Raw genomic sequence first — 17,692 nt, 5'->3', positions numbered from 1 at the left:
CTTGATATCTCTAATTTTCTTGAAGAGATCTTTAGTCTTTCCCATTCTATTGTTTTATTTCTTTGCACTGATTGCTGAGGAAGGCTTTCTTATCTCTCCTTGCTATTCTTTGGAACTCTACATTCAAATGGGTATATCGTTCCTTTTTCCTTTGCTTTTTGCTTCTCTTCTTTTCACAGCTATTTGTAAGGCCTCCTCAGACAGCCATTTTGCTTTTTTGCATTTCTTTTTCTTGGGGATGGTCTTGATCCCTGTCTCTTTTACAATGTCACAAACCTCCCTCCATAGTTCATCAGGCACTCTGTCTATCAGATCTAGTCCCTTAAATCTATTTGTCACTTCCACTGTATAATCATAAGGGATTTGATTTAGGTCATACCTGAATGGTCTAATGGTTTTCCCTACTTTCTTCAATTTCAGTCTGAATTTGGCAATAAGGAGTTCATGATCTGAGCCCCAGTCAGTGCCTGGGGCGCTGTTTTTGTTGGCTGTATAGAGCTTCTCCATCTTTGGCTGCAAAGAATATAATCAATCTGATTTTGGTATTGACCATCTGGTGATGTCCATGTGTAGAGTCTTCTCTTGTGTTGTTGGAAGAGGGTGTTTACTATGAACAGTGCATTCTGTTGGCAGAACTCTATTAGCCTTTGCCCTGCTTCATTCTGTACTCCAAGGCCAATTTTGCCTGTTACTCCAGGTGTTTGTTGACTTCCTACTTTTGCCTTCCAGGCCCCTATAATGAAAAGGACATTTTTTGGGGGTGTCAATTCTAGAAGGTCTTGTAGGTCTTCATAGAACTGTTCAACTTCAGCTTCTTCAGCATTACTGGTTGGGGCATAGACTTGGATTACCGAGATATTGAATGGTTTGCTTTGGAAATGAACAGAGATCATTCTGTTGTTTTTGAGACTGCATCCAAGTACTGCATTTTAGACTCTTTTGTTGACTATGATGGCTACTCCATTTCTTCTAAGGGATTCTTGCCCACAGTATTAGATATAATGATCATCTGAGTTAAATTCACCCATTCCAGTCCATTTTAGTTCGCTGATTCCTAAAGTTCAACGTTTACTCTTGCCATCTCCTGTTTGATCACTTCCAATTTGCCTTGATTCATGGACCTAACATTCCAGGTTCCTATGCAATATTTCTCTTTACAGCATTGGACCTTGCTTCCATCACTGTCTTTAAGCTTCCATTATTACCATTGAGTAGTTGTATGTAATTCTGATTCCTAATCCTTTGTGTTTGAATCTTCTTTTTCTCTCTAAAAACTTTTGGAATCTTTGTCATCCATGATATTCTAAAAATTCTTAATTGTGTGAAATCTTGGTGTGGATCTTTTATCTTTCATTATGCAAGGCTCCATGTGAACTCTTTCAATCTGTAAGCTCATATCCTTCAGTTCTGGTGTAGTAGGATGCTCCACCCTCATCCTCAGCTGTTGTAGGAATCTGTTCTAAGCCTAGCCAAACTATCAACCAACCAAAATCTTTTGATTTACTCTTACAAAAAAGAATAAAGTATTGGCATTCTTCCCAGTTGTCTGAGTCAAGTAGGAGTCCCATGCAGGCTTTATATTAATCTCTTTCCAGCTCTAATTGTACCCTCCAACTGTAGTTTCTAATATCTCTAAGATTCATCAGCTTTCCCAGGGTTTTTAAGTAGGAAAACTGCTTTTACAGCTAGACCCCCAAGTATCAGTTCAGTTCAGTTGCTCAGTCATATCTGACTCTTTGCAACCCCAGGGACTGCAGCACGCCAGGCTTCCCTGTCCATCACCAACTCCTGGAGCTTACTCACACTGATGTCTATCGAGTCGGTGATGCCATCCAACCATCTCATCCTCTGTCATCCCTTTCTCCTCCTGCCTTCAATCTTTCCCAGCATCAGGGTCTTTCCAATGAGTCAGTTCTTCGCATCAGGTAGCCAAAGTATTGGAGTTTCAGCATCAGTCCTTCCAATGAATATTCAGGACTGATTTCCTTTAGGATTTACTGATTTATCTCCTTGCAGTCCAAGGGACTCTCAAGAGTGTTCCCCAACACCACAGTTCAAAAGCATCAATTCTTTGGTGCTTGGCTTTCTTTATAGTCCAACTCTCAAATCCATACATGACTACTGGAAAAATCCTAGCTTTGACTAGGCAGACCTTTGTTGGCAAAGTAATGTCTCTGCTTTTTAATATGCATATATATGCTTTATACCCCCAAGTATAAAATTGTTCAAATATAATAATTTATTGTTTTAAAAGTAACAGTTCTAGTGGAAAGGTCAACAAGATAGCCCTCTTCCATGTAGTCATTTGGGGAACTCAGGCTGATGGTGGCTTTTTATCTTAAACATGTTACCTCCAGGAAGGTTACCCTAGGGGTCATCTCCATTTCAGCCAGTCAGAATAGGAGAAGAGTATGGAGGAGTGTGCACAGGAGAGTTTAATGAGCCAAGCCTAGAAGAGGTGTGTGTCACTTTTCCTCACATTCTGCTTGCCAAACTCAGTCATATGGCCTTATCTAACAACAGGAAAGACTGGGAAACATAATCTACATATCTGTCCAGAAAGAAGAGGAAATCATGGATAGCTGGTGGCCTCTACTACTCTAGTGTTCCATGAAGTAGAATAGTGTGAAGAATTTAGCTTTCTCTAGTCTAGTCATTTACCAGTTTTTGGTCTGTTTTTTAGATTCCAAGATTTTGTCAATGTCTCTTTTGTTGTTGTTGTTGTTGTTGTTTACTATTCTTTTTGTGAAAGGTTTAGGCCTTTCTAACTCCTTGACTATCATTTTAGTGAAATTTTGGTTGGGAGCAGAGGTAAATGTGCCGTTACATTGTCATTTAAAACATGAGGCCATAATTAATTGACTACAGAGAAGCATCTCTGAGATTCATATGAGTTTATTGGCTGTGAATTTTCAACTCCTGAACTGTACTGTGAATACTTTTAGTTATAAAAATAAATTATATGTACTGACATGGAAAAATGCCTTTCATATATTAAAAAAATTTTTTTTAATTTAGAAGAGTATTATGATGTGATCCTATTTTTATGTTTGTAAATGCATTAAAATTTGGGGGGACTTCCCTGGTGGTGGTTGAAATTGTGCATTCTCAATTCAAGGGGCACAGGTTCAATCTCTGGTTTGGGAACTAAGATCTCACATGGAACTAAGCAAAAAAAAGGAAGGGTATTCTTCTAAATTTGATGGTTGTCATTTGTAGGGAGTGAAACTAAGAAGGGTGATGTGCTGAGGAAGCTTTCCCTTTTAATTGTATATGCTTTAGTGATATTTGAATATTTTACATTGAACATGTGTTATGCTTAAACCTTTTTTGGTTACTAAACAAAGGAATAGTCACCAGGGCCAAATGCCCTAGAGAATGAAGGCTGAAAAATGTCTATCAGATTTGGAAATTAGGAGATCATTATTGGTATTGTGGGATCATAAGTGATTTCAGTGAAAAAATATAGAATGTCAGGAAATAGAATAGTGATTTCAACCTTTATTAAAGCCAATTAAGACAAGGGTGTGATTAGATTGGGCTTCCCAGGTGGTGCTAGTGGTAAAAACCTGACTGCCAATGCAGGTTCAATCCCTGGGTTGGGAAGACCCCCTGGAGGAGGGCATGACAGCTCACTCCAGTATTCTTGACTAGAGAATCCCATGGACAGAGGAGACTGGCGGGATACAGTCTATAGGGTCGCAAAGAGTTGGACAGGACTGAATGACTTAGCACATGATTAGGTTAGGATGTGGCATTGAAGAGACAGGGTCTGGAGTTCTGTGGAGTTTTCTCCCCAGTATATGAGAACTTGGAGTGTGTATTAATATATAGGCTGTGGAGAAGGGGTCTAGGAGGAATAATCAGAAGAGAGGTGACTCAAGGGAAATGATTTCAGAACCTTCCTCATTTGCCTCATCTGTCCGATGATTAGACTCCTCTCAAGATTTAGAGTATCCAGGTAAAGTGGTATTCAGCAAGACCACTGTAGAAGGAAAGCCACAAACTTTAGGTTAGGAGGGCCTAGGTTAGACAGCCTTTGAAGTCCCTTCCAGTCTTCAGTTCTACAAATCCAGCTTATCTGAGTTGGTTCTGCTAAGCATGGATCTGACAGAAACAAACACCTGCTTTCATATAAATCTAGGCTTATGAGTGAAAGAGATAAGAATGAAGAATTTCTGTTTCTTTTGCAGAGCAAAGCATTCTCCCAGGGTCAAATTGGGAAATCTGACAAAGTTAGCACTTCCTGTAGCTCCTTATCAAGTTAAGAATCCCTCATTTTCATTTAATTGCACCCCCCTCCTTTTCCCAAGGATGCTAATTTAGAATCTGCCTTGCCAAGAATCAGTGTATTTTGGGAATCTATTTCTTCGCCTCACCAGGGTTACAGTGAGTCATGGCTCTGACTCCTTTCTTCCTCAGAAATTTGTGAGATGGTGGATAATGAAGACTTCTCCAATTCTCCCCCCTTGCTGGGGAATGTTCTAGGCTCTGGGCTTCTAGGAGTGACTCTCTTCCCTTTAGAATTGAAATGCCGTCTAGAATGTGTCACGGAGATACTTGGGATAAGGCTTTATCCTCTGAGGGATTTTAAGTATTATTGTAAACTGGGAATAACGTGCTCCTGTAGAGATTTTGCAGGTCAAATGACTTCAAGAAGTGGCTTACACTTTCTGGAGGCCACTTGGAGTAGAAAGAGTAGAACGTAGTTCTATCTACCCTAGTAACTCCTAAACGCTATCAAAGAGCACACTTGAATTCACATTCCTTATTCTGCTTCCTAACATTATGTATCCTGGCATGGATATAAGGTCTAATTAAGCCCCCTGCTTCTTGGTCAGTTTCTGCCCCCTTTATACTCCACTTAAGAGTGGCCCATTAAGAGAGAGAATGGATAACAAGCATATAGCAGGAGGAGCCTAATGCTTCTTGAAGTCCAGGGGATAATGGTAAGGATGATTCTCATGGCTTCTGCCAGATTCTAATGTGTATCTCCTAAGAGGGTTATTCAGCAGGTATAACTTGTCTTCCCACCTCATCCACCCCATTGGATGACTCAACCAACAGGAGAGAGCCAAGTCACTAAGGCATATGCATTTGAGTCCAAAAGATAAAGACTGTGAGGAAGTGAGACTTGAAATAGAAGTATACAGAACTCCTGAAAACCAGTGCTAAGAAGGTTTCTTTGGCCTGTGAGAATTAGCTGCCCTTATTTATAAGTTCTCTGGAAAGATACATTTATCCCACATAGACTAAAGCCACTTTTCTCCTGAAATGTCCTTGTAAGGGAAGGGAAGGCAGCAAGCCCAGGTAGTACAAATCACAAGAGTCTCTTACTTTTCTTTAGCCATGGAATACTGGCCTTGTTCACATTTCCCAGAATCCCATATTGCTTTTTCATTTGAGGAACTACTGTTCTGATAGTTCCTGCTCTGATAATACTCATGAAATCCGTACTTGAGGGAAGAATAAATAAGAGGCAAAGGTGGAGCTCAGTTATGTGAGGCTCCTTCATTATTTCCATGGCACCTGGGAGACAATAGGGGAGGGGGAACATGGCCTGTCACTAAGAAGCCTCTGCTTTCTGTTCCCCAAGCAACCTCATAACATTCTGCAGAGGCGCCTCATGGAAACCAACCTGTCTAAGCTCCGAAGCAGTCGTGTCCCTTGGGCCTCCAAGACCAACAAATTCAATCAGGCCAAGTCTGAGGGGCTGAAGAAGTCTGAGGATGATGACATGATTTTGGTTTCTTGCCAGGTAAAGTTCTGATAATAACTTTTCCAGGTTTTCTGCAGAGTAGGATTCAGGTCTAATAAGATCCCAATAATGGGGCCCTTTCCTCCAAATTGTATAGAATGTAGATGTTATCATGGAATTCTTAAATGAGTTTTAAGGGGGCACTCTGTGCATCACTGGAAGTGTATGCAGTATTTTGTATGCATGTTCATCCTTTATGAGGAAAAGGACTAAATGTTTCATCAGATTTGCAAAGGGATATGTGATACACACACACACAGTTAAAAGCCACTTTGTGTATACAAGGAAACATCCCAAAGTCCTTTGGGATCCTCTGTCAGCTCTACAATCAGCAGGAAAAAGAACCCCTCAAAGGAGACACCACAATGGATACAGATGGGACACTATCCTCCATAAATGTGAAGATGCTCTCCAACCCTGCCTTTCATGCGACATCTGCTGCTTGCTCTTTGGATTTCTCTTCCTTTTTGCATCTCTGGCTTCCGTTGAACAGTATATTTTCTCTCCACAGTGTGCTGGAAAGGATGTGAAAGCCTTGGTTGACACAGGCTGTCAATATAATCTCATTTCTTCAGCCTGTGTGGACAGACTGGGGTAAGTAGCCACTTGTACTAGAAGTCAGATGCTATATGCTCTTTGCTTGAATTTATTTTGAAGTTCAGGCTTTCCATTAAAACAAACTGTTACTCACTCAGTCATGTCTGACTCTTAGCAACCCCATGAACTGTAGCCAACCAGGCTCCTCTGTTCATGGGATTCTCCAGGCAAGAATATTGGAGTGGTTTGCCATGCCCCCCTCCAGGGGACCTTCCCTACCTACCCAGCGATCGAACCTGGGTCTTCCACATTGCAGGCAGATTCTTTACCATCTGAGCCACCAGGGAAGCATTATCTCCCATCAATTAAGTTTTGAACAAAGACCTTTGGGCTCTGGAATGAGAAAATATGAGATCCTTGACTCATTGCATGCCATGCCCTGATCCTGATTTGTGCCCTTCCCAGACAGCAAATTAAAAAGAGCTGCCCTGTAGGTATAGCCCAGAGAAGTAAAATCAGGGATGTGGTTGACCTTGGCTTACTTGGAGTTCTGGAGGTCACCCTGCCTGTCCCAAGAAGCATCAGTGAGACCGTGGAATAGAGCTATTGGGCCTGAACCATCACAGGTGTGATTAGTGTCTTTCCTTTCTGCAAATAACATGTAAAATCAGATCTTATTGATGTCCCTGCTGTGGACTGGATGTGAGGCAGACACCTCATATATTGAATATATTAAGTTCTCTAAAAGCTGGAATTGGGTTCTCCCTCTTTTTTAGTCAGAGAAAGGCATTTTGTATCTTTCCTCCTTTTCACTCAATCCGTCCTTTCATTCTCTTTCTTCTTCCTTTTCTTCTCTCCAGAATACCAGGTGGGCCCTGAGGTCTAGCCCAGAATTGGGAGGATCAATCCAATATCTTTTTCCACTTCTCTAGCTCTAAGTACAACAAAGCATCCCCCAGCCCAGATCTCTGTATTGAAATAATGACTAGAGTAGATGTAATGGCCCATTTTAAGCTACTTTAAAAAATATTCTTGTTCTTAGGCAGGACTTGCACAAATCTTGATTTGTAGATCAGTGACTTCTGCCCACAGGACCTGTTTCTTCTTGTTTCTACCTTCTCACCCCTCACCACTGACTCTTTGCAGCTGGCTCTATGGGTTTTGTGCATTGCTATTTAGGGTGGTGGGGGAGTCCAAAGACACAAGTGCTCCTGTGGGAAGAATCCTGAGCCTTTTTATGCAGTGAAGAGATGACCTATAGTGCAACATGATGTTTCCAGAAAGACTAATAATGTCCTGGTGCATAATTAGGCAGTAGACTGCCATGATTCCAGAGGAGTTAATAACCATCTATAAAACTGCAATTATTTTCCTTTTGCATAGGCTGTAACACCAAAAGAGAGAAAATGGAGTAAAGCAGAAGTATCGGCACAGAGAGTCCATAATTAAGTATTTATCCACCAACTCATAATAGCTCGGATGCTGGCTCTTCCAACCAGCTTACATAACTGTGTGAAACCTTGGTGCTGTTCTTTCCTTTCTCTTCTAGACAGACAAGTTAAATTAACTAGGAATTAACCAATATCAATGCACTCAGCAAGTAAGTACCTACCTCTACCAACCTTATAGCCTAAGACTAAGTGAAGAAGATAGACTAAAACAAAGACAAAATTAGACATTGAACAAAGCATCTTCTAAAATTAGGACTAATCTGCCCACTCTGAGATCTTTACCCACAGATGTGTAAAAGGCTCTGCTAAGTCACTACAGTCGTGTCCGACTCTGTGTGACCCCATAGACGGCAGCCCACCAGGCTCCCCCGTCCCTGGGATTCTCCAGGCAAGAACACTGGAGTGGGTTGCCATTTCCTTCTCCAATGCATGAAAGTGAAAAGTGAAAGGGAAGTCGCTCAGTCCTGTCCGACTCTTCGCTACCCCATGGACTGCAGCCTACCAGGCTCCTCCGTCCATGGGATTTTCCAGGCAAGAGTACTGGAGTGGGGTACTATTGCCTTCTCCGTGTAAAAGGCTATGTTAACTAAACTGCCTTGCACATAGGTGGGGATGTTGGAATGCAGAAAAGGATTCTCTGAGTGTGTCCCACGAGTTCAGATAGTGACATAACTTTCTAGAACAGGAGCTAAATCTTTATATATTTTTTTATATACCCCCTGGCATGTTTAGGATAAAGTGCTCAAACAAGAAATGTAGGCTAACATTTTCTTTTGATAAATTAACCCAGGAAATCTCTGGAATATTCCAGCTGTGTGTCAGAAGGTAGGCATTGCCAGATTCCATCAGAAACCTCTGCCAAGGGGATTCTGGTATTTGCTCTCTGGTGCAGACTCAAGGAGCATGTCAGATCTCACAAGCATGAAGGAGAGAGGCTTTCTCTACCCCGGCATCTGAAAGTTGTGGGCCAGATTGAGCACCTGGTGATCACACTGGGCTCCCTCCGCCTGGACTGCCCAGCAGCTGTGGTTGGTGAGTTGAATTGGGGACTGGGCCTGTGGACCCCTAAGGTAAACCCTCTCCCTCCTTCCACCAAACCCTCATGGGATCTCAGGCCTGGAAGTACTGACTTCTTTAAAACCCCAGGTTTCTACTTTTTTGTACTATAAACCTTGTCCCAGTTTTTGCCTTCCAAAGTACTAGATGGGCCTTGAGCTACATGCAAGACATGTTGAAAATCACTCAGAGAATAAAAAATTTCAAGGGGTAAGAAAACAAAAATTTCTGTGTGCCAGTAAAAGTGGCTCCTGAGAACTTTCCATGGGCTAGTTAGAGGTAGAGGGCAAGATCCTCTTACTCCTTTGCCATAAATCCCATCATAACTTCTCACCAACTCCTATACTTTCTCTCATATACTCTATTTCCCACTACTCTAAGTTCCTGGTTTTTGTCCAAAGGCCTTGCTTTGTCCTTTAAAGTAAAAAGACCTGGGTTTGAATCTTGATTCTACCACCTTTTGTCATTCAGTCGTGTCCGACTCTTTGAGACCCTATGGACTGTAGCCCACCAGGCTCCTCTGTCGGATTTTCCAGGCAAGAATACTGGAGTAGGTCGCCATTTCCTTCTCCAGGGTATCTTCTCAGCCCAAGGATTGGACCTGGGTCTCCTGCATTGCAGGTGGATTCTTTACCACCTGATCCACCAGGGAAGCTCAAACTATAATGATCTGGGGCAAATTACTTAATATAAGAAACTCAAGTCTGCGGACTTCTCCAGCAGGCGAGAGGCAGTCCACGCGGACCCGTGGCAGGAAGCAGGTTGCTTGGCCTGCAGAGGGGCACCTCGACGGTACTTGGACCCTGGTGGCTCCAAGTGCGGTGGGTGGGGTAATAGCAGCTTCTCATAGGATTCAGAAGCAAGCCATGTATTTTGATGCGGCTTGTTGCTGCTTTGAAGGGTTTCTGAACAATTTATGAGCAAAAATGGTGTTTTAAAGTTTGCCATTTTAGTGAATTATGGGATGTAAGATGGAAATACTTGTGAGGAGGCAAGGGGAGTGACAAAAATGTGGCCATCAGTAGAAAGTGAGTGGCTTTCATGGATGCAGCAGCGGCTTATGGCAGGAGACTAAGACTGTGCTTTCAGGAATCATCTTTATAGTTCATTGCTAGAGAATTTTTCTTGAGTGGGTATTATACTCTTATTGTACCCATAAGCCACGAGGGAGAGGTACAGTGTTCCTTACTGAGTGTGAAGCCAATTCTTGGTAGTGTGTTTTTTCTTTGTAACTGCCATTGGTTATTGATGATCTATTTTCTAATTATCTGGGAGAGTAAAAAAGGTCATGTGAGTGGCTTTGTATGAAAAAAAAAAAAGAGAGAAATGCTTGCTGCTAAGTCGCTTCAGTCATGTCCGACTGTGCGACCACACTGACGGCAGCCCACCAGGCTCCCCCGCCCCTGGGATTCTCCAGGCAAGAACACTGGAGTGGGTTGCCATTTCCTTCTCCAGTGCATGAAAGTGAAAAGTGAAAGTGAAGTCGCTCAGTCATGTCCGACTCTTCGCGACCCCTTGGACTGCAGCCTACCAGGCTCCTCTGTCCGTGGGATTTTGCAGGCAAAAGTACTGGAGTGGGGTGCCATTGCCTTCTCCTAGAGGAATGCTTAGTAGATGTTTATTAGATGCCTGGGAGAGAGGGAAGTTGTATAGAACCTAAAGGTGATTAGGCTGATTTCTAAACAACATGGGAATGGTTAAATCCTAGGTGTTTTTTTTTTTCTTATTAGAGGATAATGAGAAGAATTTGTCTCTTGGTCTGCAGACTCTCCGATCCTTGAAGGTATGATTGTTTCTACTAACCCATTGGTACCTTTTGCCTGAGGTAAGTGTTCTCTTACACAGTGAAATCATTGACAGTAACCAGTGATCCTGTTTTGTTTTCAGTGCATTATAAACTTGGATAAGCACCGGCTGATCATGGGAAAGACAGACAAGGAAGAAATCCCTTTTGTGGAGACAATTTCCTTGAATGAAGATAAGTGAGTGCCAGAATGGGTCAGGTCAAGTCAAATCCATTTGTCATTAACTGGAGGGGTTCTCACACAGGATATTGGATTGTATCCTGCTTTTGACTTTCAATCACATAACAATGACACCCCTCCTCACCCCCAGAGTTCACAATCCCACACAATTCTGTAGCCTATGTTTCATAATGAGTAGTGATTGATTCTGCATAGTGTGGTGGAGGAAGTGAGTAGCTTTTAAACTAATTAATATTGTACGTGCCTTCAGCCTAATTTCTTTGAATTTGGTATCATTTCTTCCATTTCTTTCTCATTTCAGCACTTCAGAAGCCTAACTGCAGCCTACAGCATGTCTGCACGTGTGCACACACACCAGGTTGACAGATTGAAAAAACTGGGTTTGAACCAAATGCAGCAGCAACTTGCTGTGGACCAAGTCCTACCCTCTAGTAGAAGCTCCAGGGGCTCATTCCCTCCCAGACCTCTCTAGACTTTAGTCTGTGCTTAGAGATCTTGTCTGGTTATAGCCATTGTTTTTTACTCCTTTGACCACTTAATTTATAGATCTTTTTGACACTGCCAGGTCTCACTTATGGCCTATTTCTCTGCTTCTTAAAGGAATTTGCTTTTATTAGTCAAATATAGGGGCTGCCGGGTTCTATTTCTCCTCAGATAACTTGCTGCTTCTCCTAGAGTTAACATATGTAATAAACAGGAACCTGACCTTTACTTCTTATGCAGAATACCTATGGCTCTGAATTAGAATCTCTTCTAATTCATTTGTTGATTTCTCAAGTACAAATTGAACTGAAAGAACTCAGAGAGATGGGCTAGTCCAACCCTTTCATTTAAAGGACCAGAAAGGCAAGTGAATTGTCTAAGCTCATATACTGTCAGTGGCAGAGGGCACCTAGAACTCAGACCAGACAAGCCAAAGCCAGGGCCATGTTCATTTTCATTTGTGGCTTCAAGCCTTGAGAGGAGGATGAAGAGGTAAGGGTTTGTGAAAAGGCAGGGTAGGGGAAGGATGTGCTTTGGGGATGGATGCCAGAGGACCTGGATAGCCCTCCCTCCTGAGTGCTACGCCCACTAAAAGTTCCCTGACCCGAGCTGTCACATTGAGGTGCTTATCTTTGTGCCCAAAAGCCACAGGTATAAAGGTGAATGAGGCGGCTCCTCACCTTGAACTTCTTGGAGGGGAGAAGGAGGAAGGAATCACAGACAGAAGCACATTAACCACTCTCAGAGATGGAATTGAAGGCTTCAATAAATAACCTGGGCATTGTTGTCAGATGTTGATACCCCCAAGATCCAGTCAGTATTTCTGTCTAGCCTGTTATTTGTCTGCCTTGGACTCAAGTAGCTGGGAGCAGGAGTAGGGGAAGAAGAGGAGAAGACCTTGAGCAGGTCCAAAACAGAAGGATAGAGTCAGTTGGTGGGAATGCCTACCCAAGGAAACGTTTCTGGGATGGCGGTCTGGGAATGAAACCTGCTGGTAGCGAATTGAGGGTTGGGGAGTTCTTCACTTCTGTCCTGGTGTAAGGAAAGAGGCATGGTAGGAGCTGGTAGTGTTAAGGACAACTGTTTCTGACTCCTCAGTACTTCCTGACCCCTTTCAAAGAGGTCACAGCCTTCCGTTGGGTGTCAGTTGGATGTATAGATACCTGTAATGGAATCTCCCTTTTCAGTTTGGTCAGAGATGTGCTCAGAGAAGTCAGAAAAATAGCCAGCTGTGGGTATCCCTATAGGAGGTTCCCAAGTCTACCCTTGGTTCATAGCAGTAGTTCCTCAAGTATTCACTGATCGTTCTTCAGACTTTGCCACATCCCCACCAACTATTTCATCCAGTGTTCAGCTACTATTTCTACCAGACTGCTCTTTGGAACTCTGAATGTTGTTAGCTTTTCAGAAGATCCCTAAAGACTATGAGCTTGGTGACATGACCCCCATTTGAACAGGTAGGCAGCCATACTGCAGCCAGTTGTCACTGGGTCACCCCCGGCCCCATTCTTATCAGCCTCTACAGAGAAAGCAAGATGGAAAACTAAGCACAGCCACAGCAGGGGAGGCCACATCTGATGCTCCACAGGGGTGACCCCATATTACCAGTCTTCAGTGCCCGCTCAATTCACCCTTGTTTTCTTAACACAGGGAGCATCTGTACTTTTCCACTGAGGCCTCTGCACTCTCCTCCCTCACCTTTCATGGTACCACTTTGGCCTACTTCTTACCCTAGGACTGAGTTGAAATACTTTCACCTCTTCCTTCCCAAGTTGGAAGTCCCAGTCTGAGCCTCGACTCTTGGCCACAAGAGAGGCATGTTAGAAGTTCCTTGGCTTGGTTTATCCTGAATTCCCTGTGGACCAAGTAAGACCAGGAATTCTCAGATACTAGAAAGATGCTGCTGAATCTGACCCTTTGAGTTCAGGATTATATGGCATCAGGGGGATGATCAGATGGCCCTTAATGATCTTTCTGGCCTCTGAGAATCAGTCTGTGATTTTCCAATTTTGGAATAGAAACAGTTGGGGTGATCTGAGCTTAGGGTATCATAATCCCACTCCATGCAGTCAGATCATTTGAATTCATTAACCAAGTAATTGTGCTTTAAACCTTAGGTTTGATAGTGGTACCTAAAGATGTCTAAAGATAACTGTAGAAAGTCTTGAGCTTCATTAATCTTCTTTAAATGCTGCCAGGTTGATTAATCTGATAGCACCTGTCTTACCTTGATTTTCCTGAGGAAACACTGAATCCACATTTCTTGGGCTGGCTAGGTAAGCAGGTAAGGTTGGTTCTTCCCAGAATTCTAGAAAATTCTCACTAGTACCTCTGATTGAAGGTGTGGGAAGAGAGTGACTACCTGGGTCACAGCGCAGAAGACAGGCAGTAGCAAGAAGAAACCATGTACAACTGTAACCCTCTCATTCCTTATTAGATGTCCAAATAAAATACAGGGAGCTTGAAAACAGTATTGTTTTTGTCGTTTGGTATTTCTATGCCTGGCTTATTTGAGGAACAAATGTTTTCTGAGTTTTCTATTTCCTTGCCCTGCACAGACCCCACCTGGTAAGAGTTTCTGTTCCTTAGCTCTAAGTGTCTATTGATGGATTGCTTAGTATGTCAGCTTCCCTTACTCTCGTATAGTAGAAATATCTTTCCAGGCTGGACATGTGGAGGAGATGAACTGGATTCCTCCCTCCTCCTGTTGGCAGACCTTTCTGCATTGGCATTTTATCTGCTCAGTGTTTCTGGCTGTGTTGGGTTTATTTGTGAGATTAATGTAACAATAAAGTGAAATCTTGCCCTCCATGTATTTGTCTGACAAAGTCTCTTGTGTCAGGGCCCCTGGAAGGTGGGGGAGTGTAGGTAAAGCCCAGTTGCATCAGTGTTTCACTTATAGGATCTTCTGAACACAAGGCTCATTCTGAACACATTGTGTCCTCATTTCCTCCATTGCTACTAGTCCTTCAGCTTTCTCTTACCAGCTATATGTTCTTGGGCAAATTAGTGAACCTCTGTGAGCTTGGCTTTGTAATCTATAAAACAGAAGTGATAATAGTACTTACTTCACAGCATCAAATGAGATAACCCATGTAAAGTGGTTGGCATATGAGTCCCTCAAAGATTTCACTGTATGTGAGAACAGTCTTTTATGGTGGATTCTCAGTGTGAAAGAACATTTGCTTCTAGAAATTTTATTTAGAAATCTACTTTTTATAAATTATTTAGAAAGGAAATATTTATTTAGTTCAAGCAAATAGGTTTGTGGAGGGGAAGTGTTGGATGAACCTTAATATATAGTAAAATGTCTAAATGATATTCCAAATAGCTGCATTTTACAGATGATAGATACTTACCTTGTGTTAATATTTCAGTACTTAAACAGTGTAGTTATGCGGAGAAGATAATGGCAACCCACTCCAGTACTCTTGCCTGGAAAATCCAATGGATGGAGGAGCCTGGTGGGCTGCAGTCCATGGGGTTGCTAAGAGTCGGACACAACTGAGAGACTTCACTTTCCTGCATTGGAGAAGGAAATGGCAACCCACTCCAGTGTTCTTGCCTGGAGAATCCCAGGGACAGGGAGCCTGGTAGGCTCCCATCTATGGGGTCACACAGTGTTGGACACGACTGAAGCTTCTTAGCATCAGCAGCAGCAGTGTAGTTATGAAATAGTCAACAAGAAACATTCTATACCTTTGACAGTGGTTATCACAATCTAGAATTATGTTTCTACCACTCCTCAGAAAATACTACCATTCCACCTCAAAAGGTTTTCTGCTTTACTTTTGTCCATTTATTCTAAATATAAATGTAAAAAGACTTAACCAATCTGACTCTTAAACAATGAGCCACAGAATCAAGATTCATAATCACCTTAATAGAATGAAACCAACAAAATTAAGTATAGAGTTTAAAAAATACATCCTGACTTTCACTTTTAAATTTACACAGTCGGGGGAGAACTTTGATAACAAATTCATGTGAAGATGATATTGTTGTTTAGTTGACTGCACATTCTATATGTAGAAGGATCAAGGACTCTGTGTGTAGGAGATGTCACTTGTATTAATAAGACAGGGATGTGTATATAATTTGTGGAGCATTTAGAAAAGGGCATGGGTAACCTTCAGAGCTATCATGTGGAAAGTGTTCTTCCTGGCGCCAGAGGACAAACATTTCCAGTAGGTGGAGGTTGTAGAGAGGCATTTCCTGATACAGTTGCAGGGAAGCATCTACTTTAAACCAGAGACTACCAACTCCTGCAAAGAAACTAGTATTGTTCACAGTTTTGCAGAAGGAAAAGCTTAGCTGTACAGAGACATAACTATTTAGCACAATTAAATGAACTGCCTGTAAATTCTTTTTCACTGGAAGTGAAAGGTGGGGTGGTCATTTCCTAGCAATATTAGAAAGAGACTTATGTTAAATTAGGAGACTTCCAAAGTCATTTCTAATGGCTAATGGCAGAATTTTCTTTGATTCTAGGACATCTTTGTTAAATGGCATTGTGAATCAAATGTAGCTTCTTTTTGACTCATTGCCATCACTACAAATGTAGACTCATTAATTTGGACTGAAATTATTAGCTTTTTAGCCAGTTTTGAAGAGTTGCAGGCTACTACTGTTCTCAAGAAATCAGAAAACAGAGCCATACTACTCTGTGTGTTATACTAGTCTGGTCTGTGTGCTATTAGCTTGGACTCCTCTGTTAGCTTCTACTTCTTTCCATTATCACTGTATCCTGAGCTAAGCTAGTGTCTTATTTTATCCTTACTTGTCTGGTCAGTGACCTACTGGCAGCTATTTTTAAAATGATGTCAAGCACGTGGGCATTGTGACAACTGTTTTCTCAGAGACCTTTTTACTCAAGGGTTGTGGTATGTTTCAGAAGACTGGGGCTGCCAGATGCCTGACCAGAATGGAGAAAAATCTGGGTCTTTACCTGCTTTTAGGTAGACTTGTCTAAAGGTTCTAGTAGCCTGGTAACTGTTCTTTCTTTCCAGCAAATACTAGCCACCAAAATCAGAGAGGGGAATTCAATCCTAGCATTGTTTTTGCTAGAGGCAAAGTAGCCTCCCAATTTGTGGTTAATATGAAAACATAACTTTTCAGGAAACCTACATACTCCAGTGCTGACATACTCAACCCCTCCAGTTGCCCTGAACAGGAGAAATAGGTTGGGAAGAGGGAGTATGGCTGGTCTAGTAGACCTGTTTCCTGGAGGAGAGACTTTGAGGACAAAGGGAATGGAGATATAAAATCTTCTGCACTGTGAGCCTGGATAACAGGAATTTAACTTTGCTTTCATCATTTGGCAAACTAATATGGGATATATTGGGATTCTGTTATGAAATGCTGAACTCCTTGGATACATTGGATGACCTTGTACTTGGTGGGGATGCTACAGTGGTTTTCGTCTTATTTTGAAAATGGGTAAAGACATGAGAATGTCATGGTTTCTGGGGCTGACTGTATGAAGAATCAATTATTCTGTTTTGAAAGTTCTACAGAAACTATCCCACAAGTGTCTGAGTTCATAATAGTTTCTCTGTAATACACAGAAACCAGTTGGGGAATAGAAAGTACAGTAAAGTGAACAGGTTTCACAAAGATCAATTCAGTCACAGGGGTGTATGAAGAGGGCCTGTTCTGAGGAAGGGCAGCCAGGAGGAAGATCCAGCTTGGTATGCCCCACAGAGGGTAGAATTTCATAAATAGAGGCTCAGTATCAGCAGGTAAGGCCTAAGAGGAAGGCCAGGAATTGAAAAGAGTAATAATTAAAGGAAAGGGAAAATGGGTGGGAATCCCAGCATCAGTTAATAAGGGACACCAATACTGAAGTACACCTATATACACCATGTACCTAAATTAACAAGGTATACTATATAACTAATATCTGATGTATAACATCTCATAAAATTTTTAATTTGCTCTCTTTTATAGTGGTAAAATATCTATCACCAAAGATTGCATGAGCCACTAAAAAACAAGATGATTACTTAAAAGACTATAAAATTAGACCTGAGACCCTCACCCCTTAGTCATTCCATTCATTTGTTTATTCTCTGGAGAAACTGAACTAGTTGGAGCCACCAAGAACAACTGGTTTAGTTCAGTTCAGTTCAGTCGCTCAGTCATGTCCTACTCTTTGTGACTCCATGAATCGCAGCACGCCAGGCCTCCCTGTGTATCACCAACTCCCGGAGTTCACTCAAACTCACATCCATCGAGTCAGTGATGCCATCCAGCCATCTCATCCTGTCATCCCCTTCTCCTCCTGCCCCCAATCCCTCCCAGTATCAGAGTCTTTTCCAATGAGTCAACTCTTCGCATGTGGTGGCCAAAGTATTGGAGTTTCAGCTTTAGCATCATTCCTTCCAAAGAAATCCCAGGGCTGATCTCTCAGAATGACTGTT

General features: G+C 42.2%; 1 protein-coding gene across 2 annotated transcripts in view; it reads left to right on the top strand.

Moving 5' to 3' along the window:
* The window catches only part of NRIP3 (nuclear receptor interacting protein 3), a 28,393-nt gene extending 14,312 nt beyond the window's left edge, over positions 1–14,081 (top strand). For both annotated transcript variants that reach the window (XM_010829311.1, XM_010829312.1), the window contains 6 exons: positions 5,597–5,758; positions 6,270–6,352; positions 8,639–8,778; positions 10,533–10,585; positions 10,690–10,784; positions 11,089–14,081. In XM_010829311.1, coding sequence (XP_010827613.1) covers positions 5,597–5,758; positions 6,270–6,352; positions 8,639–8,778; positions 10,533–10,585; positions 10,690–10,784; positions 11,089–11,104 — 549 coding nt within the window. In that variant the 3' untranslated portion in view covers positions 11,105–14,081. The remainder of the gene's footprint in view (positions 1–5,596; positions 5,759–6,269; positions 6,353–8,638; positions 8,779–10,532; positions 10,586–10,689; positions 10,785–11,088) is intronic.
* Positions 14,082–17,692: the final 3,611 nt, after the last annotated feature.

Source organism: Bison bison, unplaced genomic scaffold (assembly GCF_000754665.1).
Source record: "Bison bison bison isolate TAMUID 2011002044 unplaced genomic scaffold, Bison_UMD1.0 scf7180017864503, whole genome shotgun sequence".
Classification (NCBI taxonomy): domain Eukaryota; kingdom Metazoa; phylum Chordata; class Mammalia; order Artiodactyla; family Bovidae; genus Bison; species Bison bison.
Note: the sequence above shows the minus strand (reverse complement) of the source record. Positions and strands in the feature narration are given on the sequence as shown.